This window comes from Phycodurus eques, chromosome 16, assembly GCF_024500275.1.
Source record: "Phycodurus eques isolate BA_2022a chromosome 16, UOR_Pequ_1.1, whole genome shotgun sequence".
Classification (NCBI taxonomy): Eukaryota; Metazoa; Chordata; class Actinopteri; order Syngnathiformes; family Syngnathidae; genus Phycodurus; species Phycodurus eques.
Window position 1 is genome coordinate 20983742 of NC_084540.1, and position 23367 is coordinate 21007108.

Genomic DNA, 23367 nt, shown 5'->3' on the forward strand with positions numbered 1-23367 from the left:
GTAAGCGTCCTTTTAATCAGCACCATCATCATATACTAACAATTCCACAAGAATGAAAGTAGCATATACATCCGGAAATATTTCCAGTAACAGGAACAGCAAAGGAGATATGAAAATTATTTTAAAAAATAAAATAAAACACAAGTAGTAAACAAAGTAAATGTGTCCATGAGTGCTAAAATAACCATAACAAAAAACAAACAAACAAAAAAAAAACAGTCCCTGCCGGCAAGCAGATTTGAAAACATCGAAGACGGTAAATTGATGAGGGAGCACACCGACGGTCCAAAGGGTTTCCATGGTAACGATGGCCTTAGCAACAGGCCTGGCGGGTAAGCGTCTCTTGGCTCGTCTCAAAAAATTAAAATAAAATGAAATTAAAAAAAATAAAAATAAAATAAAAAATAGATCCGCTCATAGCATATAATAGCCATAAAAATGCTCCTGCAAAGTTCTTAATACATTTATTTATTTTATTTTTGCTTTCCCGTGATGCATAATGGCGGCCATCAGAATTAAATGCTTGGTCAGATGAGACGAGAGCACCGTGGGAGAGAATTTTTTTTTTGGGGGGGGTGGGGGGGTCAGAATACTGTACTAAGATGTGCCCAGGGACGTCTCCTCTTACTCTTCGTCCTCTTCATTCAGTTTCGTCAGGTAGATGCCAAGAAGTAGCTCAGTGCTTGTTTTGTTTTGTTGTTGTTGAAAGGTTGCATGATGTCATACGTTGTCTTTTGTTTTTTAATGTCCTCCACATTCGGAGGAGCAGCCTCTTTTTTTTTTTTAAGTCAGTCAGGTAGTTCAGGTAGGCTTGTGTGCGTGCGTGTGTGTGTGTGTGTGTTGCCAACTGTCCAACAGTGGTTCTTCATGGTCTTCACGAAGGGGAAGGAGGGGACAAGAACTACTCATACTCCAGGAACTGTTTATGGTAGAATAAGAGATACCTAGAAAAGGGTGGGTGGGGTTCAAGACAGAAGATAAAGAAGATATATTTAATACACAAATGTGTTTCGGAACATTTTGTTAGTGTTCTTGTACTTCGGTAAATGGGAATGCTCCATTTTCACCCCAAAAAATACATTTAAAAAAAGAAACAGGACTGTGGTGGAGTGAGCGAATTGGGACGGTGCAGCCTCATTTCTTAATCATTGCGACCTCAAAACTCCTCACGACTTCTTAGTTTCTTCTAGTTTGACTGTATTGTTTTGTTACATTTATACGGTTGGTGCCTTGAGATTCGTGTAAGGCAACTTACAAGTTTTTCCAAGATACGAGCAACATCAAAAATGTCTAATTTGGGTGTTGAGCTACTAACAGGTTGTTCATTTTGCTCGGGTGTATGATTTGCGTGGCGCCTTCTCACCCTTCGCTATCAAGTACATCCTTAATGCTGGCCTTGGTGATGATGGCGTCGTCACATTTGAACCACTGGTCCTTGTGCTGTCGGATGAAGCTGGTGTAGTGTCCGCTCTCTAACGTGCCTTGGTGGTTGACCACCGCAAACAAGGAATACCTGGGCATAAAAACACAGTTTGTTTTTGTAAGTCTGTGTCCTCAAATAGTGGGCGCCAACTGTAATAGTGTCTCAATTACTGTCATTACCTCAGACTGTATCATTTACACGTGGGCGCTTAACTGCTAAACTCATTTGAACTCAGTCGCAAACCAAAACAGCAGCACCTGCCAAAGTACGTAGATGCTGTCTCAGTTTAAAGTCAGAATTTCATACTTACTTATTATCATTGTTTAACACGTCCACCGTTTGTTGGTACTGCCCGTTCATTCTGCTCTCTTTGCTGTGGGAGACACGAGAGAGATGAAGATTATATAAAAAATAAAAAATAAAAAAAAAACATGCAGCAATGCTGTAGAACGTCCACAACGTGGCGCCATTGTGCAATTTGTGACGCACACATTCTGTATTTCTTTTTGGGTGGGGGTGGAGTCACGTGTCTCAAAAGAGATGAATGGACTGCTCCACGCAGGGTGGGGCTGCACACTGCTGCATGGTCCACTGACACTCATACACACCAAAACATCCATCCATCCATTTTCCGAGCCGCTTCTCCTCACTAGGGAGCCTATCCCAGCTATCATCGGGCAGGAGGCGCGGTACACCCTGAACTGGATGCCAGCCAATCGCAGGGCACATACAAACAAACGACCATTCGCACTCACATTCACACCTGCGGGCATGTTCTGCCCGTGCCTGCGCGGGTTTTCTCCGGGCACTCCGGTTTCCTCCCACACCAAAACAGTATTATAATTTGTTTTTTTTTACACGCATTCAAATTAATTTAAGAATGTTTTTATTACGTTATTATTATTACAACTCAACTGCATCATACTGCGAACTGCTTCTATTATATATTTATATGAGGTTAACAAAGTATGATAAATTCTTCAAAACCAAAAGCATGTTTATTACAATGAATATTGACAATGGAGGTTTACATAACAAACTGTGGAATTAAGCTATATCTTAGTTTTTCTTTTTTGGATTAGGTTCACATTTCTTTTAATCTCTTCTCAATGCTCTTCTCTTTGTTTTTGCTTGTACTTTTTGGCTGAACCTCTGAATAAAAGTCTACATCTATCAACCTACCTATGAACAATATGATTTGGTAAACGTACAATATTTAAGAAAAACCCTTGGATTGGATCTCATCAGATATGTAATGTTATGTCTGGTGAGTGCACAGAAACAAACACAGCATTTTGTACGTGACGTGAGGGTGCAAGAAAAGGGCAATAGAGTATGTGGGATTTTGTGTGCTCTTCTTTCCCCCACCTGGATGCCATGAAGGGCGTCATGTCCAGCTCGAGAGGAAAGGAAACGTACGTAGTGATCTTCCGCCGCAATTTGGCGGAGTGCTCGAACCGCTGGGGTTGGCCGGAGAGGGAGGATGGGAGAGGAGGGAGAGAGGGGCGGGGAGGGGGGGAGAAAATGACAAGTGGGAGACAGGGGAGTGGAGGGGGGAACGAAAAAAAACAACATGCAGAATGGTTACAACATAGATAATAAAAGACAGCTTGTTTTTTTTTTTAAACCTGGCTGTTACATGCATGTGAATTAACAGAAATGATAACAACAACACGGATTTATCCAAAACGACCATCTTTTAGTCGGCCCGTTTCTCTGAATTGCATCAATATATTATGAGCGTCCGAGACTATGATAAATAAAACATGGCGGACGAGGGTGCGCTGTGCCAGCGCTTCACGTCGAAAGTATTCTTGGACGATACAAATGGATCCAATTGTGGAATGAACGAAAAGCTGGTCAGCGTTTTGGCAAAAGATGCAATTCAAATGGTGCAACAATGAGACGGGGGAAAGCCTGTGTCCGGACTCACTTTGAGATGGAAACACGCTACAATGGGCAGCTTCTTCATCGTCAGCTGTTTGGTGGACTCCTGGTAACTATGGCAACCGCCACACTTGATTTTGGCACCGCTTCCTAGATGCTCGGGCCGCGTAAACCTGCGGAAAAGTCATGGAAAAGGGGCTTAGGAAGGCTTCCGTCCGGTCGTCCTGCATTGCATTGCATGTCGGTACACCCGAAAAGCGACTCGGCCTCGCCGGTGTTGCCAACGCCTCTATCACCACGGCAACCGGGCCTGTAGCTTTAATAGACTTTGCTGCAGCGACTAAGGGGGTGTGTGAGGAGCCGCAGCAGAGGGGAAGGAAAAAAGTCAGGGGAAAGGCGAAGACGACGACATTGGAGAGGGTACGAGGGGGAGAAAAAAAAAGAAAATAAAAAGCAATTCGGCGAGCAAATAAGATAAGGAGAAGAGGGGAGGAGGGAAAAGACATTGCAAGAATTGGCAACCTTGTTATCAGCTCTGCCAATAACAAGGTTGCTAGTGAGCATACAGTGGTGTGAAAAAGTATTTGGCCCCTTTCTTATTTGTTTGTCACACTTGTATGTTTGCCATCATCAAACAAATTTAAATATTAGTCAAAGACAACACAAGTAAACACAAAATGCAGTTTTCAAATGAAGGTTTTTATTATTAAGGGAGAACAAAAAATCCAAAACTACATGGCCCTGTGTGAAAAAGTGATTGACCCCTAAACCTAATAACTGGTTGGGACACGCTTGGCAGCAACAACTGCAATCAAGCCTTCGCCATGACTTCTTACAGCCCATGTGGAGGAATTTCAGCTTTGCAGAATTGTTGTAATTCAGCCACGTTTTCGAGCATGATGCACCTTTTTAAGGGCTTGCCACAACCCAAGTTCAGACGGCCGGACATTCTCCTTCAGGATTTTTTGTTTGACGGCAGAATTCAAGGTTCCATTTTTCACAGCAAGTCTTCCAGGTCCTGAAGCAGCAAAACAGCCCCAGACCATCACACTACCCACCACCATGTTTTACTGTTAGTATGATGTTCTTTTTCGAAAATGCTGTGTTTCTTTTACACCAGATATAATGGGGAAACACACCTTCCAAAAAGTTCAACTTTTGTCTCATCAGACCACAGAGTATTTTCCCCAAAGTTTTGGGGATCATCAAGATGTCTTCTGGCAAAATTGAAACGAGCCTTAATGTTCTTTTTGCTCCGCAGTGGATTTCGTCTCGGAACGCTGCCATGCAGGCCATTTTTGCCCATTGTCTTTCTTACGGTGGAGTCATGAACACTGACCTTAACTGAGGCAAATGAGGCCTGCAGTTCTTTGGATGTTGTTGTGAGGTCTTTTGTGACCTCTTGGATGAGTCGTCGCTGCGCTCTTGGAGTAATTTTGGTCGTCCCACAGCTGTTGGTTCTCTTTCAGCTGTTTACTGAATGCCGGGACAACAGTAAAACACAAACGCATTGAGCAACTCACGCAGGAGCTGCTGTCGGCCACAGCTCAGGCCAGGACACTTACACGCAGACTCACCGACGCCACACACCACCCCACCGGGTCCCGCCTCTTAAAGGCACATAACGAATACGCTGACACTATACTGCTGCATTTTCTATCCATTTTACCCTTGCAGGTTTTTTGTGTTGAAATACTTTTGCAATGTGTTCAAAAGTGTGTTTAAATGGGTTTAAAGAGAGTGTGAGGTTTGACTGTACGTTCCATCCTGTAATGGGAATTGTATTATTTACTACATTACCACAACCCCGATTCCAATGAAGTTGGGACATTGTGGTAAACATAAATAAAAACAGAATACAATGATTTGCAAATCACGTTCAACCTATATTTAATTGAATACACTACAAAGACAAGATATTTAATGTTCAAACTGATAAACTTTATTGTTTTTAGCAAATTAATCATTAACTCAGAATTTTGTGGTTGCAACATGTTCCAAAAAACTGGGCCAGGGTCATGTTTACCACTGTGTTACATCACCTTTTCTTTTAACAAAATTCAATAAACGTTTGGAAACTGAGGACACTAATTGTTGAAGGTTTGTCGGTGGAATTTTTTCCCATTCTTGCTTGATGTACAACTTCAGCTGTACAACAGTCCTGGGTCTCCGTTGTCGTATTTTACACTTCATAATGAGCTACACATTTTCAATGGGAGACAGGTCTGGACTGCAGGCAGGCCAGTCTAGTACCCGCACTCTTTTACTACGAAGCCACACTGCTATAACACGTGCAGAATGTGGTTTGGCATTGTCTTGCTGAAATAAGCAGGGGCGTCCATGAAAAAGATGTTGCTTGGATGGCAGCATACGTTTCTCCAAAACCTGTATGTACCTTTCAGCATCAATGGTGCCTTCACAGATGTGTAAGTGACCCATGCCATTGGCACTAACACAGCCCCATACTATCACAGAAGCTGGCCTTTGGACTTTGCGTCCATAACAGTCCGGATGATTCTTTTCCTCTTTGGCCCAGAGGACACGACGTCCACAATTTTCCAAAAACAATTTGAAATGTGGACTCGTCAGACCACAGAACACTTTTCCACTTTGCATCTGTCCATCTTAGATGAGCTCGGGCGCAGAGAAGCCGGCGGCGTTTCTGGGTGTTGTTGATGAATTGCTTTTGATTGGCAATGATTTCTACAGATTCTCTGAACCTTTTGATGATACTATGGACCGTGGATGATGAAAACCCTAAATTCTTTGCAATTGTACGTTGAGGAACATTGTCCTTAAACTGTTGGACTATTTTCTTACGTACTTGTTCACAAAGAGGTGAACCTCGCCCCATCTTTGCTTGTGAATGACTGAGCAATTCAGGGAAGCTCCTTTTCCACCCAATCATGGCACCCACCAGTTTCCAATTAGCCTGTTCACCTGTGGGATGTTCCAAACAGGTGTTTGATGAACATTCCTCAACTTATTTGCCACCTGTCCCAGCTTTTTTGGAACATGTCGCAGCCATAACATTCTAAGTTAATGATTATTTGCTAAAAACAATAAGGTTTATTAGTTTGAACATTAAATATCTTGTCTTTGTAGTGCATTCAATTAAATATAGGTTGAACATGATTTGCAAATCATTGTATTCTATTTTTATTTATGTTTAACACAACGTCCCAACTTCATTGGAATTGTTGTTGTATATTTGTTATTCTAGTCATTCATTTTATTATTGATGTTATGTTTTATTTCAGTTTTTTTTATTTTGCCTTTATTCTTCCAACCTCGAGGTGTCATAAACAAGTAACTGCCCTGTTGTATTATTGGATAACCAGCACTGATATAGAATGACTCTAAAATGGAGAAGAAGAAGCATTTCATGTCAAGTGTACCTGCGTAGGCAGTCCGTGAGCGTCGTGGACCCCGACAGGTGGCTTTCCCCGTTGACAGTGCCGCCGTCGCCTCCAGGACTGAGGGGCCAAAACGGCGTGGATGAGCCAGGCAGGTCCAAACTGATGTCCCAGAAGGGATCTATCGTCGTGGAAACCCCACTGCAAAGGTGGAGATGACAGGAAACATTATCATTCGAGAAGTAACGTGCGCTTGTGTGTACGGAGCTTTGTCTCCCATAACGAGTCCTGATGAGAGGATGATGACACGAGTTGTAATCACGTGAGCTTGGATGCAACACCGCCATACTTTTGTGTGAGCAGTACTCACTCTTTGACTGGCCATTACTCACAAACTTCATTTTGATTTTGATATTTAGTTACATAGATAACCAGTTCAATTCTTATGGGGAAAAAAAAAAAGAAAAGAGGCTTCAAGCTGTTTTCTTTGCCAAATTTACTGTCAAAACATAAAATAAAGAGCATTACACGTTGTGTATTTAAATCAACGGCATCACTTAATGATGAATATCAGCTAACTTTATGCTAACACACAATGTAAAAATACCAGACGGGCTAGCGAAATCTATGGGTGTCGTGGTGCTATACCGTAACCCACAAGTGGTAGTGAACGGTTATGTTGAGGGTCTGTATATACAGTACAGATCGTGGAGATCTGGTTATGTGTGTGCTCACTGTGCTGAGCTCTATTGATCATCTTGAGTCTACCACACACTGTAAGCGCAATAAATACACGCACACAGCGATTGAACAGTGGGTCTATCAGATATGATACTAAATATTGTTAAGTGTGTACATTGGACGCCGGCATACCCGCAGTTCGGCACCTGTGGATTCACCGATCGGTGGATTTATTTATTTTTCAATACGCTTATTTGTTTATCTCCACTTATTAAAGAAATGTTCAGGTAAAAAAAAAAATTCCAGCGCAATTATAATAGAGGTTAATTGGAAATTCTAAATTGCCCGTAGGTATGAATGTGAGCGCGAATGATAGTTTGTTTCTATGTGCCCTGCGATTGGCTGGCGACCGGTTCAGGGTGTACCCCGCCTCTCGCCCGAAGATAGTTGGCATAGGCGCCAGCAGCCCGCTACCCTTGTGAGGATAAGCGGTGAAGAAATGGAAATTATAATGGAAGTCAGTTATCTGCAGCTTTTCGGGATTTGCGGTCCAGCTCGGTTGTTATCCCTGGTGAACAGCGGGGGTCCACTGTACCCCGCTTGACTGAATGCAAAGGGACTGCAGTCATGTTCACGGTGGCAGTCGACCGAACCGATGAGTCATGATACTGTAATACAAAGAGGTACCAGCAGGTAGCCATTGATAACCTGCATAACAGGGCAGCGATTTTGTGCCGTTCCAGGAGAAAAACATTCTTTTGCACAAACTACAGCGTCAATGAGGATTTGATATGGCCTAAATGGGCCTTTAGAATGCTAATGCGCCACGAGCTGCACATGAGCGGTTGATATTGAGCAAGCGTGCGGCTTGGCTGGCTGGCTGGTGGAGGTCAGTGCAGCGTGCTTGTGTTAATGTGACAGAACAGCTCGGGGGTGGGGTGGGGACCAAGCTTGCCGTCTAGACAACCATGCCCCCCTCCCCTCCTTATCGTCGTCTCACCAACTGTATAGGGACTGGCCCTCGCGCAGGGATGAGAGGCGATGTGGCAATTAATGACTTCTGCTGCGAAGGAGCGCTCTTATCTGCTTCGCACTTACTGGCAAACCTGACAGGTAACGTCCGACTGGAGCCCTCCGGTGAAGATTTGGTCGATGATGCAGTTACAGTGGTTCGGATTGTTGGCCTTCTTCCCGTTGTCGTCTCCTGCGGAGCGCGGTGAGGTGAAAGGTTAAATGCAGATAACAGACACTTTAACACCTCAAAAGGCCTCGCGCTCACTCTCACGAGAAGCAAATGGAGGCGGGCTGCTTGGTCAGCCCGCCATCATTGCACCAATTGACATTCCTCACAATGTCGACTCGGCACACAATATTGTCAGTCAAGTCAAGGTATGCCTCAAAACGCTGCATTTGAGAACACTGGGAACTTGGACCTTGGACTAGGAAAAGAGCTCCGACTCTGATTTCAGCGGTGCATTCAAGCATTTTATAGTCCGCAAGTTATATGTATCCATTGGTGATGCAGTGAATTCTCGCCTAATCGAGGTTCTCTATTCACAAATTCCCCTAGTCACGTTTTTTTTCTGTGGAACCTAGCCTCAGCTATTTGCTGAAAAACTCACCTATTTTTTTACTCTTTTACAAACCAATGATGCCACGAGATGTTATCAATGCGCTAGCTGATATGAAAGTACCAATTGGTGTCAAGGAAGTATGCTGAGGTGATCTTTGTATGTCGGGGAGGATCTAAGCGTAGCCTGTGTTGTTAGCGGAAGTTAGGGTGCGTCTTTTTGCACAAGCGTACATTTTTACTCTATTATTACTCTTACGCTATTAAAAAGCTCAAGTCAGTAAACAAGATAGGTCTCGTTATTGCTTGATAATTGATATTTTTACAGCTTGGGCTGCAAATGCAACATTTTTACAAAATCAAAACAAATCATCTCTATGTTTTTTGTTTTTGAGGTTAATGTTGTAAGACAAAATTATATTAGTGTTTTGGAGTCAGAGGTTGTGGTATATTTACAGTTTAACTTTAAAATATGGAAATAATGAAGAATTATCAGGGATCATCAATTGTTGTTTTCACTACTCACGGCAGTGCTTTCCAAGCACGGCAACACGAACCATTACATAATTTATAAAACAATGAAATAGACAAAGGTGCACAGGTGCACAGACAAACAAACCCACCCAGGTAAACGCGTCCCATTACCTTCCTGCACTTGCGACATACAGACCCATTCGCACGTCGCTATTTAGTCGGGAGGCCGAGCTTACTGATGGTGTCCCCTTTGCAGTGCCGGTGTAGAACATCCAGCGCGGCGATGAGGAACTCGTGGGCGTCCTGCTGCTCGTAGCCGGCCAGGTGGCGCGCGTGCGTCCACACCAGGTGCAGCAGCCGGAAGGGAATGTGAGGCGAACGGTGGCCCGAGTAGAACTGCAGGGGAAGGAAGAGGAGGAGAGGTGATCGTGTCGTTGCGGCTGCATCGCCGTCAACTTTGATTTATTGAGGCGACCCATGCTGAACATTTAACAGAGACTTTATCCTACAAGTTCACTTAGACACAAAGCGTTTGCTTACGTAGCGTATGTCGGCTTTCAATTGATATGTACACATTCATTTTCGACACCGCTTATGCTCATTAGGTTTCACATTCACACCTAGGGACAAATAAAGAGACATTAAGAGAGGAAGATGGAGTACCCGCAGAAAACCCCCACAAGCACAGGGGAGCACATGCTAATGGGGTTGGATAATGAGAAAAAGATAATGACATTCAAACAAAACAACAATACCAAGTTTTAGGTCAATTTCAGCGATTGGCGTGACAGTGAGCACACATTTCTTGACATGAAACTTTTTTAAAACAAGTTAAAAAAAAAAAAGGCTCCCGTTTCAGCTTAACGTTGTCTGTGTACATCATATATCTCAAATGCAACTTTGTCAAAGATAACATGTTTTTGACATCTGAGAAAGGTGGCTCTGGTTTTTTATTTGAAGTCATCACTTAATGGCAAAGAAAATAATGGAATAGAAGAAATGGGATTAACGTTAAAAGGCATCATGCATAATGTTTATTTCAATAACTTCACTCATTATGTCGCATACATAATGCATGACTTAAATCTTTTGCATGTTTTTTTTTTTTGTCCTTGATAATTCCTCTCTGTTGTAAAGTGAAACAAATACTAAAAGACAAAGTACTGTAAAACGGTCAAATATTAGACTTGCAATTCATATCTTTATTTTTGTATGCATTAAGGGACCCAAAACTTCTTTTTTTCATGACATATATTTTAAATTAAATCCCGCCATCGGAATTTTACTCTGCCAAATATCAGAATCAAATAATCCATATCAGTCGGGATGTAGTTATAAAAACTTTGGGGGTATTTTCCCCCCCACGACTGCTAACCTCCTGCTGGGGCACAAGAAAGAAAAAAAAAGTTCATCATGGAAGAAGTCTCGCACAATTTGTTGCCATCTCGCACGACTACGCTTTATTTCACTTTTGACAGTTTTGACTTTGGAGGTTCCACAAATGTGTGAATGAGCGTGTATTTTGAGTCACACGGGCGCAGTTCAATACTCAGTCAGCGTCTGCTGCCCGCCCCGAGCGATGACGAGGGGGGCGAGCGATTAGGGCTCAGCCGAGCGAGACGAGGCAGAGGGATTGCTCGCGTGCGCGTCTGTATATGCGAGCTGAGGAAGAGGCGAGGGCGATGACTCAAATCATTCTAGCGCCACTTTCCATCTGTGAGGCCGTTGACTGTATACAGTACAGTGAGAGGGTGTCGAGAATAAAAAAAAAAAAAATGAGGCAGTGTGGGAGCGCAATAGGCAGCGATTATGTAACTGTCAGCGCCCATGACTTGCAAAATGGTGTAAACGAAGAACGAGAATTGGCAAGAGAACAAAGTTGAATCATTACGAAAATATTGCCTGAATTTTAGCAGAACAGTCAAATAAGTGAATTCAGTCATAATTGCACGAGAACAGTCAAAATTACAACAACAACAAAACTTTGGACGAGAGAAGAAAATTTGTAAATTAATGACCATAACGTCAAAATATTGTGGTGTTGCACATATAGTTGTGACTTGTATGAGATCAGTCATAATTTTACCAGAAAAAAAATTATTTTGGTTTGTACGGGAAATTCAACATTAAATTTAAAAAAATTATATTAATATTTAGTTTTTAATTGTAAAAAAGTAAACTTTCATGAGAAAACATTGCTTTTTGTGTGAGAATTTTGACATTCTATCTCTCAGATTCACTTTACAAAAGTATTGTGTAACTTGAGAAAAAAATTCTTTTTTACATGAACAAAGCTGTAATTTTAACAGAAGTCAAAATATTACAAACATATACTATGTACATTTGTGTTGGAATTTTTACGTTTATTCTGAAATCCTTTTAGTACAGTTACCACCGTATTCATGTAACACTGACCTTTTAGTGGCACAAAAAGCACAGATGTAATTTTACAATAAATCACTCAATTTTGGTTTATGTGTGAATATTGACATTGACTCGTATTTTTTTTCCTCATAATACTACCACTTTATTCTTGAAACACGAGAAGCAGTTCAGAAAACGGATGGATTACAATTTTTCATAGCTTTACCGTGGGCTTTTTCCCCCCCTTGAGTTTCCATATTTTCGTTTTTGTTCAGTGTAACCCATTTTGTAAAAACAAACCAGCGCTTCTGTGAGCCAGAAACCACCAAGCTGTACCTTGTAATCTCTCGGCTTTACTTTGTTCCACTTCGTCATTCTGCTCCGTATGTTTTCTGTAAATGTCGTCGTGACACCCAAAACAATGTATCCCGCCTTTAATAGCTTGTGGGAGCAGTCAGGACCTATGACTTGTAATACAAAACTTTAGTGTAAATGAGGCGGAACTGGCGAGGCAACACTGCAAAATGTTTCGGTTAAACGTTTTAAACCACCTAACTTTGCATTATACGTAAGTCCACTAGCTAAATGCTAACACACAGTGGAGAAGGCCATAGACGGGCTAACAAAACTAGCATTGATGTGACGGTGTTATAACTTTAAGCAATGGATATTTGAACACAAACGGTGCAGAAACACACATAGACAGACAATAAAAGTACTCAAAGGCGTATAAGTTTGATTTAAAACGAGCATTGCTGCAGCTGATTGGGCAGTTGTGTGCGTTTATAGCCCTACGTCTGTATTCTACTACCTGCACAAAGCTGCACAAAGAATTTACAATGATGCACAAACTGTTGAAATGTTTTTATTATGTTATTCCTGTATTTTTATTTTTTTTTCCCATCAAGCACCGCCGTATATTCATCACTCATCGTTTGTCCTACCTCCTGAAAGAGCTGCGACATCTCGCACACCAGACAGGAGTTGGATTGCATCTCACACTTGTGCCTGTCGGAGAGGAAGAAGTCCCGCAGCAGCGGCGTGTGCGTGAGGGCCTGCACGATGCAGTTCATGAAACACGTGTTGCCCAGATTTATTAACCCTCGTAAACCTGCGGGGACATAACAGCGGGGGCGGGGGAAGGTGGGAGGGGGGGCGCGGGACAAACAAGCAACGCACACAATTTAGATCCCTTGAAGTGAGCACTGAATCCATGATCAAGAAGCATTTATCCCGACAGTTGAGCGGCGAGGAGAAAGCGGTAGTTTTGTAAGAATGTACAGTACTGATAAGGCAGGTCTGCCAGCGGAAACCGTGGGAATCGTGGAGGAGAAGCCAAAGCTGTGGAAGGATTCGTTTAGAGAGCCGCTGTCTTCCAGTCGCGGCCAACGGAGCAGGTGAGTTACAACGAGGTTTTGGGTGGAATCCAACAGAGCGAGCGTTGGGGTTTATTTTTGGGGAGACTGTGCTCAGCGTGGTTCGAAACGCTTTGGCGTGCACATGGTGCGCTCGCGCACATAAACACGAAGGCCCGATGGGGCCTACGCTCAGCTCAATGCCGAATAGCGAACAACAACCTTGAGGGACATTCAAACACGGCCCACCTATGGTACAGTTCGTAGTGATTTTCCTCCGCTTTGGATTGTGTCGTAATAACTCGAGCTCTCGCTTGGTGGGCTCCCACGTTGTGTATTTCTCGCCTATGCCTGCGGATATGAAAGGAAAAGCATGAAGTTTTGACTATGAGGAAAAAGGTTCAAATCACAAAAATATCGTTTTAGTATTACTTTTAGTATTTAAAAAAAAAAAAAAAAAAAATTAAAGGGGTAGTTTTACATGAATAAAATCTTAATTAAGAAGAATATTTTACAAGAATAAAAAGTTTTAATCTTACCAGAGAAGTGTAAATATAGCAAGAATGTTGAAATTTTACAACAGTCGAAATATGTACAAATATAACTATTTTCGTGGGAAAAAAAGCATACAATAGCCGTTTACACGGCAAAACATGATAAGAACAAAAGTTTTAATTTTATGAACACTCAGGCAAATGTTACGTGATTTAATTTGTAACTTCATGATAACAAAGTCTGTTTAGTACAGGAATAAATTATACATTTGTATGTGGAAAAGATATTGCAAAATGGCAATATTTTGATTTGTGCGAAACCTTTTATATTCACCCATTAAAAAGATGTGTTGTTCCTGTTATATTGCCACTTTATGTTCCTACGATTACTACTTTCTTTTCATAGTCTGACCACGTTTTTGTTGTTGTATTTTTTCCCCCCAGTGTGACTCCAAGTCAGAACTTGTGTATATACCTTGTAATTTCCAGGCTTTCCTCTGTTCCTCTTTGGCAATCTGCTCCATATCTTTGTCGTATATGTAGTCTTGACACACAAAACAATATATTCCGCCGTATAATAAGTCTATAGCTGGAAGCAGAAGGGAGAGAGAGACAGAGAGGGAAAAAAAAAAGAGATTGCGCCATAATTACAGCACTATAACACACAATGGGCTTTACTTGGCAGTTAGTTTAACCTCGAGAGGAGCGCCGTCTCTTGGCCTAAATTTCCCACTCGACCCAATCTTTTCAGTCTCCCGCTTGCGCTCGACAATCACCGCAGAGGACGGAACAGAATTAGTGTCTCCTGTCGCCACCTGTGTGTGCAGCCATGGCCAGCCAGCCTCCTCCATTCTCAAACTCCGCCGGAAACAATACCTCTAGCTCTGTTGCCGTGACAACCTATTTTTAGTCGACTGACAGATCTTTACATTTTTGGCATTGCCCACGCTGGGAAATTGAGCTAATGCGTGATGTTGTGTTATATTGGCGTTCTGGCGGAGGGTGTGCATGTCCTGCATGACGGTGTGTACTTTTTGGATATGAAAATGTCGGGAAATCACACCTACCCGTGGTTGTAATTGTAGTTTAAGTATTTAATGATGGCCCCTCGTCATAGTGAAGTTGTGTTTTGTAATGTAAAGTGACAGAGTGCAGTTTAAAGCTTAAAACGCCCGAGTTGATCAGCGACAGAGCTCAAATTTGAAGGGGTGACGTGCTGCGCTAGGAGAGTGGCTCATGTTCCTATTGCATGGAAAATCGTAAATGTTAAACCTGTTCAATATTTAGGATAGCAAATCTTTATGTGCGTGTGTGTGGTCAACAACAAATTAGGCCGAGTCACTCCGTGAGTGTGACGTCAAACAGAACGATAACCAAACAGGGAACGACCTGAATCTCTTATTGTTGCCAGACACAAACAGAGGATCAACTGGTTGTGTGGAGTCTTTGTAAAACGTGTCAAGTGTCATTTAACACAATAGAAATGACAAGAAGTACTGCAACTACAACTGCAATACAGTTACCAGATAAGTTAATAGTTATGTTAGCTTCATGTATTCTACAACTACTCTTCAGGGATACAGCTATTATTTTGAGAATCAATTATTCTACCGATTATCCCATCAACTAATCGGATAAAAACTGACTTTGCATTATTAAACAACAAGATGTGGATGTGACGCACAGATATTATTGTTGTCCACTTGGGGTCGCCATCCTCACGTTTCCACATTATGATATAGATGACGTTGAGTGTGTGTGGCTTTAAAAGGTGGGCCATGACCTGGTGAGTGACATGGGAGTCAGCAAATAAGAGGGTAGAGTAATCGTTTCGGCCGGTCTACTCTTTCTTCTTTCTATATCTATACATTTGGCTTGGGGGCGGAGCCTCGCAATTGTCGACGGTGACGTCCTCATGTGTGGTGTGCCGTATTGGCACAAAGCCGATTTTTTTTCATCGTCAAGTTTGGCTCTCATAGTTTAAAAAGGGGTGTGTACCACGCTAGAATAATGACAACAAAAGAAGCATAAAATCAATCCATCTATACATCCATGTTTATGAGTCGCGTCCTTACCTAGATTGTGCCTCTTGTTTTTGGCGTGCTCGTGGATGTGTTTCTTGGTGAAGCAGCCGAAAAAAACGCAGTAGAGACAAGAGTGGAGTCTGTTCAGGTGGGCGCCACACATGTGACAGATACAAGACTTGGCCTGGGGAAAGGGAGACAGAACGAGAACGGTTCGGTTAGGAGAAAACAGAGGACAGTCAAGCAAAAAAAAAAAAAATGTAAAAATTTAAAAAAGAAATAAGAGCTAGTAATGTAAGCGAGCGTGGCGGAACAGCCTGCCATGTGAATTTGAAGGTGTATTCTTCAGCACGCCCCTTGGCTGGAGACAGACGGAGATTACCCCAGTGCAAAACCAGACGCAGCCCAACGGCAACATATTTCCACTCTCAACTCTCTCACACAAGCGAGGCTTGATGGGATTTAATGCTTGGCCGGCAGAGTTGAATCGGGTCTGGAGCGGCTGCAGTATTGTGCGATCGCGGACAGGCCCAAACATGAAACGCGAGCTCGGGTCTCAGGAACACAATTTGTCTTGTGTGCGCCAAAATTAAAACGTAGTCGCAAAATGGAGCGGCCGAGCAAGGACTGTTAGGGCAACCGAAAGAAACGTGTGGTCAGAAAATTACCACACTGTATCCCACCAGGCATCCTTCTGCTGTTTTTGATGATGCATATGTATGGACCATAAAATATGTTTCCAATAATAAGGTCAACATGAGTTCAATTTTACTCAATCAAAATTTTATTTTGTGTAAATAGCATTGATTTTGTAGTAGTCCTGATATAGTTTTTCTGAGGAAAAAAAATTAAGATTTGCAAACCAAATCAATATTTAAAATATAACTTCAGACTTTTACCAGTACAAAACAGTAATAGGCTACTGCAAAACTATAGTTGCAATTGTATGGTTTTTTTTCCCTCCCCACCAAAACAAAGTTCCTAAAATTAGGTGAATAAAATCTGACTTTATTGAGAATAAAGTTGAAATTTGACGATAATAAAGACAGAATTTACAATATGCTTGTAATTTTGTTGGAAATATCGCAAAATACAAGTTGTCGTTCTTTGACAATACAAAGTGATAGTTTGTGTGAAAACAGGTAATTTTATGAGAAAAATCTTAATTTCTAGGAGTGATTCACTAGTTGAATAGTAATTTTACAAATTATTTTGCAACTCTGACTTGTTATAGTCACTGAAATTACCCCATAAGGGAATTTCTTTTATATATATCATTATCAATATTGGATAGAAATGTTTGGCCCTTGTTGAGCTCTCAAGCAAGCATGCTGAATTTTAACAAAGTTATTTAAAATAAAAAATAAAATAAAAAATTGTTCTGTCCCTATACAGTGCTGTGAAGGCTATATCTGCATGACGATGCCAGTAAATCAGTTTCGATTATTATACCATGTTTCAGCAACTGCTAAGTCAACAAAGGGCCATTATGCCAAATCGAGGGCATCTACTTGATCACACTGCAAGAGCTCCAGGTGCATTCCCGCTTGAGGAAGAGAAGTCTGAATAATAACAGCAGCGATGGAGGAAGGAGGAGGGGAGCGGAGGGGGTAGTGTGATCGGAGCGTGGCAGCAGACTTTTACAAGGTTTCAGTTTCTGGTGCGCTGTGTGAAAGAAACTAGATCATAACACAGACGCACACTCCCACGCGTCACAGATAAAGCTAATGGACACAAACTCCACCACCCCGCACTGCATTGTCTGCGTTTTGCAGAATGGAGAATACGATGCGGCATGAGGTGACACCATCCCGACCTTAACGGCTAGCATAAAAGTCGGTTTCACTTGCTTCACCCTGGAGGACGCGCTTGCGAGTCCAAATGAGGAAAATAAACAACAGGTGGTGGCTCTTCAACTTAAATAGCAATACTTTAACATCAAACAAGGAGATAAGAAAATGTAAATTTATTCCAAGACAAACAGTGGGCACAAAAAAAACAAAATAAACATTTTTGAGAGGTTGGCTTAATGCGCACTGTTATTGCTTAGAATTGCATAAAGAATTACATGGAGCAACACCAACATGTTTGAAACAAAAATACCCGCGCGTTGGAATGGCTCATCTGTGCGAGTGGGCGGACTGGAAATTGGAATTTCTGCACAAGTGGGTGGGTGGGTAAAAGAGCAGTCCCATGCATATCTATAATGCCAGTGGAAAGTGCGTGTCCACATGAACCGACACAATGCGTCGCCAAACACACACACCGGTAGGTGTGTTGACTTAGCCTTTGGAGGGCTCAATAGTGATGACATTGAGGTGCAGGGGATATTGCAGTTAGCACACACTAAGTTCCATTTGTTTTTACTGACATGGTACAGTTAGCCAACCGGGTGTGAGTGGTTTGGGAAGGAAGGGGTGACACTGAAGCGTGGGTGGCCTTTGCGTGTAGGGAAAAGAGCTACGAGAACCCAAACCGACGGCCGAAGCAGAGTTTTAAACGTTTGATTACCAAGACAAGAGTCAATATCACGGACCAATCACCAGTCAATTGCAGGGCTTCATTCCTGTTGCTGCACGCAAATGGACAACTATGAACTCTCACTACACATCAGCGGGTTTAGCGCCACGTTTCTACCAAGCGGTCCAGTTCTGCTTGGTTCCCCGTGCTACAGTTGTGACTTGTATTTCCACTGGGGAACTGTGTGGGCTGGATAACGATAGCTGCGACACCCAAGCTAAGAGCGAGACATCGTCTCTTCCAAAGCACTTTGGACGCTCAATGAATAGACAGGTGATCATTTCATGCTCCTGGTGCCCTGCTCGGCTTGATTTACTCTCACGGTTCACAAGCGATGTAACTCCTCAATCTCATCAGCCGTGAGTCGCACTCCACCCTGGGCTTTTAATGTTCTATTAGAGAAGCTATTGATCAGCCAGTGGCTCAAATGACTGGAACAACTGTCAGACTGGTACCGGGGGGGGGTCATATTTGCAACCTGCTAGACCGGATCTTCCATCTGGAGCACGCTCTTTGACACCAGCTCTTTGGCTGGTGTTCAAAGCAATGACCACACTTCACTGAAGAAAAAAAAAAAAGCTGCTGGCTGATTGAAGAGCAGATGTATGCCTGTAATTACCAGGATGATGTGTTAGGTCCAGGGATCAAGCAATCCGCATACCACACATGATCAATTTCCGTATTTTCCCATATGCATTCGTATTTGCAATGAGAGCCAGCTCAAGAAGATAGGATGACAACAACTATAAAGATGTGGACAAAGGTCTGGCACCAAAGCGCACACTACTGCCGCAAAGAACAGACCGGGGAGGGGAGGATAAACTCAATACAGTGCAGGCCATGGATATATGAGAGCGGTGACTCACACTGTATTTCGCTGGCACATAATTCTCAACGTACATCTACAGCACGTACCGAAATTAACAGCGGAGATGCACGCAAAATATATACATATTAAAACACAATACCTGAAATAGATATGATTATGACCCTATGGGGGCTGCAGCTGTCGCCTAATCAACATTAACACTGTTACACATTAGAAAGGAATTGCAATATCTGATGGATTTGTGCTCCATTGGCTTCATTGTGATATTCAAGATTATAAAATCAGTTGATGAAGGAAACTTAAGGGGTAATTGTTCAAAATTGGCTCTATCTATTCATACTTTGGTAATCAATAAATCTTTGACCCAAGCGGTAGGCTGTCAGAGTGTGCTTACTTCAAAAATCACCTCAAAAAAAAAAAAAGAAAAAAAGAAACCCGTCCAACCACCTCAGAAAGAAGAAGGAAAGCCTCACTATACTAGAGCACCAGCCCATTTTAATGCAATTCAGGTTGACTAATGCAGCAGAAAAACAACCCAAAAAACAGCAACAATCAAGTATACAAGAAAAGCAGATTAGGCACGCAGCTGTGCTTAGATTGTGGCACAGATGGACGACTTTATTGTGACCTTAACAAAAGGTTATACAATAAATTGTCATCACAGCAACCAGATGCCATCAGGCGTGTTAGTACTGGCATCCTTTCCCTAAAGTAACTCACAACAGCTGGCCCTGGGGGACTCCGAGGCATTCCCCTGCCAGATGGGAGAATCTCCCGAGAGAATTTGGGGTTTACCGACCATCTCCTACTTGATGGAGGTGTCAAAACACAAAAACTCACCTTAGCGGATGACCAAACCACCTCATCAATGGACCTTCCGTCAAGGCCATCCAGATATCCGAAGTCCTTTCTCTCAGGATATTCGTTCTGGACCCCGCGGGATCTCCTACCAGACGGAGGTGTCTGACCCGGAAATCTTTTCAGATAACCGAACCGCCTCATCCAACTATTCTCAAAGTGAGGAAGCAGCAGTCCTTTCGTTAAGTCCAGAGGGCCAAACTTCTTACCCTAATTCTGAGTTAGGTTAAGGTCGGCTACACTGTGAAGGGATTCCAAACCAATTCCATAATTCATGATGATAGTTTGCAATCTAGCCAGGCATAACCAACAGACACTGGTATACCATCCACACTACAGCAGGTTAAGCACCAACGTATTCTTGCCCAAGTACACGACCCTAAGATTCTTCAGTCTCATTCCTTCAAGGTATGAAGAAAATTACCCCAATGACATTGCAAAATCACTAAAGTGGGAGAATTGTGGAACTATTAGCACAAGACTTGTTAGGTCAGTTTATATTTGAGACCAAACCAAGTTCATTAATTTGCAGACTGGCTAGCCATCAATCCATCCATTTTCTACCGCTTAATTCTCACATTTTGCTTTTTTTTTTTTTTTTTCTCCCACAAGGACAAAAACCCATTTCCAGGCCAAAGACACCACCTGGGGGTCCCAGGTTTTAACAAAAGAGAATAATCGAGTGTCCATGCGAGAGGAGATTGATTGCCTCTTGGGTTCTTAGTCTTGGCCAGACCCTGGAGAGTGATTGACAGGTCATTAGCCAGATGGTGATACAAAAGGAAAGCGCGCTGGCCGACTTGGGCCACAAGCAGCATGCAAGCTCGGAGTGCGGCCTCTGTGGTGTCTGCTGGCCCGTCAAATGAGGAGTAGCAGCGGGAGGATTGGCGAGGAAGAAATGTGGACCGGTGGGAGGGAGAGGTGAAGGAGAGAATCAATCAAAGGCCTCTTGTCTATGAGACAGAACAGGGGTTACACCGTGAGCTTCTTCAAAATCTTCATTGGTTCAAGCGTCCTTGAATATGATTGGCGGCAAGAGCACCCAAAACTAAATATTTCGGAATTTTCAACCAACAAAAGTCGCTCGAAGACATCGTGTGTAAAGCAAAAGACATTGTAGATGTTTCATTTTTCTACAGGTGCATTGTCCCAGTCTCCTTCCACGGTGCTCTGCCAGTGACCTGAACCAGAAGGAAGTGCCTCATCCTGTTTTGCCGAATGCGGACGGTGCTTGCACATAACCACTATTGATGAAATGGTGACTATGAGTGCACGCTTCGCAGTACCGGTAACGCACTCACTTTCTTTTTTTCCTCGGGACTCAACCAGTATCAAACCCTGAGATTTGCCCTTATTTGCCATGGTAACATTGTCGCCGCCGCCCCCCCCCCCCCACCCCCCCCTTTCCCCCAGTTTAGGGAGCAGAGGGAGAAGTGGCTAATTTACATGAGATGGGATCACCCCCTCAAAACTGGCTAATTTCAGTGAGGCAAAAATGAGAGGTCTGATGTCATTCTTCATCCATTCATCCATACATTTTCGATACCACTTATCCTTGGGCTAATGTGTTAATTGATAATTGGTCACAAGCTTGCTCTGAGTTTGTGCTCAAGCAGTCAGTGACAAAAACATAGCATTGGATCGAAGCTCTTTGATTATGGTACAAATTATCACAAATATTTGATATTTAAGAAGCAAAACTTTCCCTGGCGGATGTTTGAGTAGTTTCACTCCTGTCACTATGGCTACAAGCTACATTACATGAAAGAAATAGGCTTGGATGAGGGCCAGAGACCGAAGTCCGACGTGGCCAAACCCAGCAAAGTGTGAAATCTGTGAGGTTGTACGATGAGGAGAAACGGAGGAACCTGGAGCTTAGCTTATGAGGCTCACACCAAATTGGAAAAAAGATCGGGGTTGTTGCGGTATGCGAGTCAGATTTTGAGTTTCAGCGCAAGTTTTACTGGGGGAGAATAATCAATACTTGGGGGGGAAACTGACACCACAAACATGAGCGGAACAATCTGGAGAGTCATTTGAATCCCATCGGTGTAAATCTGCAATGAAGAGGGATAGAAGGGAGCATCACAATGAAGTGCCATCATTACAATTGGGTAGATTCCCAGCAACATTGTGAAAATTAGAGGACAGTGGGTTTTTTATTTTATTTATTTATTTATTTTTGGCTCTTGTGATCATCGGTTCATTAAAAACTGGGAAAATGGAGCATTCATACAGCTTCCAGTCCTTTCATCTAATTGACAGTAAATTCTCCACAGGAAACTAAGCCACCGTTGGATGGTCATTTTGCTTTGAAAAGCGCTACACATTCCTTCCTGGCGGAATCCTTTCTTCTATAGCTCTCTATACGGTAGGTCGTATGCAGGAGCACACGCGCAATAAATAACCATGACCTTATGAATATTCATGCGAACGAAGCCACTGGCATCCCCGTTCACAATATATATAAATTATTAATAGGACCAGCGTAATGCAGCTCGGTGAGGGAGGAACTCACCGGTTTTAAAAAAAAAAAAAAAAAAAAACAAGGCAAAGAACTGATTTGTGGAACAACACGAAAAGAGCATAATAAGGCAGGGCTTAGGCCTACTATTTTTCTTGGTAGGTCGTCCGCATCTTAAGCACGACACAGTGTGTCAAGGTAAACACGATCCCAAGACGATATCACCAGCGTACGGAAATGTAAAAAAAAAAAAACGCATACCAGCCCACAGTGGGCCGCGACTCAATCTGGCATTTGTTCCGCCATTCGTTATCGCCATACGGGAGTTTACGATTGTGCAGGAAGAAGAGGTGACGGCTTTTCTACCCATTTTTTCCATCGCAGCCTGAGAAACGATTTGAGCTTTGGGTCGATGAGATCGACAGCAAAAAATGAAGACAGGGCGAAAAACAACAACTTGAGATTAATGAGAAAACAAAGACATAAAATATATCTGTTGTATTGTTTTTAAATGGCTGAGACAGTCTTCAACAGTCAGCAAGGTAGGGACTGACGGCATCTCGGACTCCACTGCTTGCAGTGCGGTTGCTATGACAGTCAAGGAAAATTTATGAGAAGCGGTACAATTGGCAACAAAGAGATACAGGTTCCACAACAGGGAAAAGCTTCTCGTCTGAGTTGCTTCCGATATGGGCTCACCAAACATTCATTAGGTACACCCGCGCATTATTAAAGCCCTTTCACGGCGCCCGTCAAGGCCGATCGTTCCCCTCGTGCTGGTGGTAGGTAGGCAGATACTTCATTTTTCCCAGAGGAAATGCCAGTGACCTGCGAATTTTCTGCCTTCAGACACAGTAACAGAGGCGGAATGACAAGCGTGCGAAAGGCAATGCGGGGTAGGCGACCGCCACTATTCGCGGGGGATGGGGACCTGGCCTTACCGCGAATAGCAAAAATCCGTGAGTAATTGACGCCTCCCCCTAAGATGGTCCAGAATTGCCATTAGCTGCCACAACATGGCGACAAAGCACTACTTTCCTATTTTACAGGCGCTGTGGACTGACTAAA

General features: G+C 42.8%; 2 protein-coding genes across 4 annotated transcripts in view; one reads left to right on the forward strand and one right to left on the reverse strand.

Annotated features, from left to right (window-relative positions):
- Positions 1 to 23367, reverse strand: part of LOC133414979 (ubiquitin carboxyl-terminal hydrolase 22) — a 25586-nt gene continuing 2219 nt past the window's right edge. For 2 of the 3 annotated variants that reach the window (XM_061700746.1, XM_061700745.1), the window contains 12 exons: positions 15680 to 15812; positions 14080 to 14193; positions 13360 to 13461; positions 12700 to 12866; positions 9628 to 9787; positions 8446 to 8551; positions 6709 to 6867; positions 3357 to 3483; positions 2792 to 2883; positions 1734 to 1796; positions 1364 to 1513; positions 1 to 944 (listed from right to left, as the gene is read on the reverse strand). In XM_061700746.1, the coding sequence (XP_061556730.1) occupies positions 902 to 944; positions 1364 to 1513; positions 1734 to 1796; positions 2792 to 2883; positions 3357 to 3483; positions 6709 to 6867; positions 8446 to 8551; positions 9628 to 9787; positions 12700 to 12866; positions 13360 to 13461; positions 14080 to 14193; positions 15680 to 15812 (1416 nt within the window). In that variant the 3' untranslated portion in view covers positions 1 to 901. Of the gene's footprint in view, positions 945 to 1363; positions 1514 to 1602; positions 1797 to 2791; positions 2884 to 3356; positions 3484 to 6708; positions 6868 to 8445; positions 8552 to 9627; positions 9788 to 12699; positions 12867 to 13359; positions 13462 to 14079; positions 14194 to 15679; positions 15813 to 23367 lie in introns of those variants that run through there. The other variant, XR_009770083.1, reaches the window with a different exon arrangement.
- The window catches only part of med9 (mediator complex subunit 9), a 17253-nt gene continuing 6834 nt past the window's right edge, over positions 12949 to 23367 (forward strand). The window contains exon 1 of the mRNA XM_061700748.1: positions 12949 to 13152. The gene's annotated coding sequence lies outside the window, so the exon portion shown is untranslated. The remainder of the gene's footprint in view (positions 13153 to 23367) is intronic.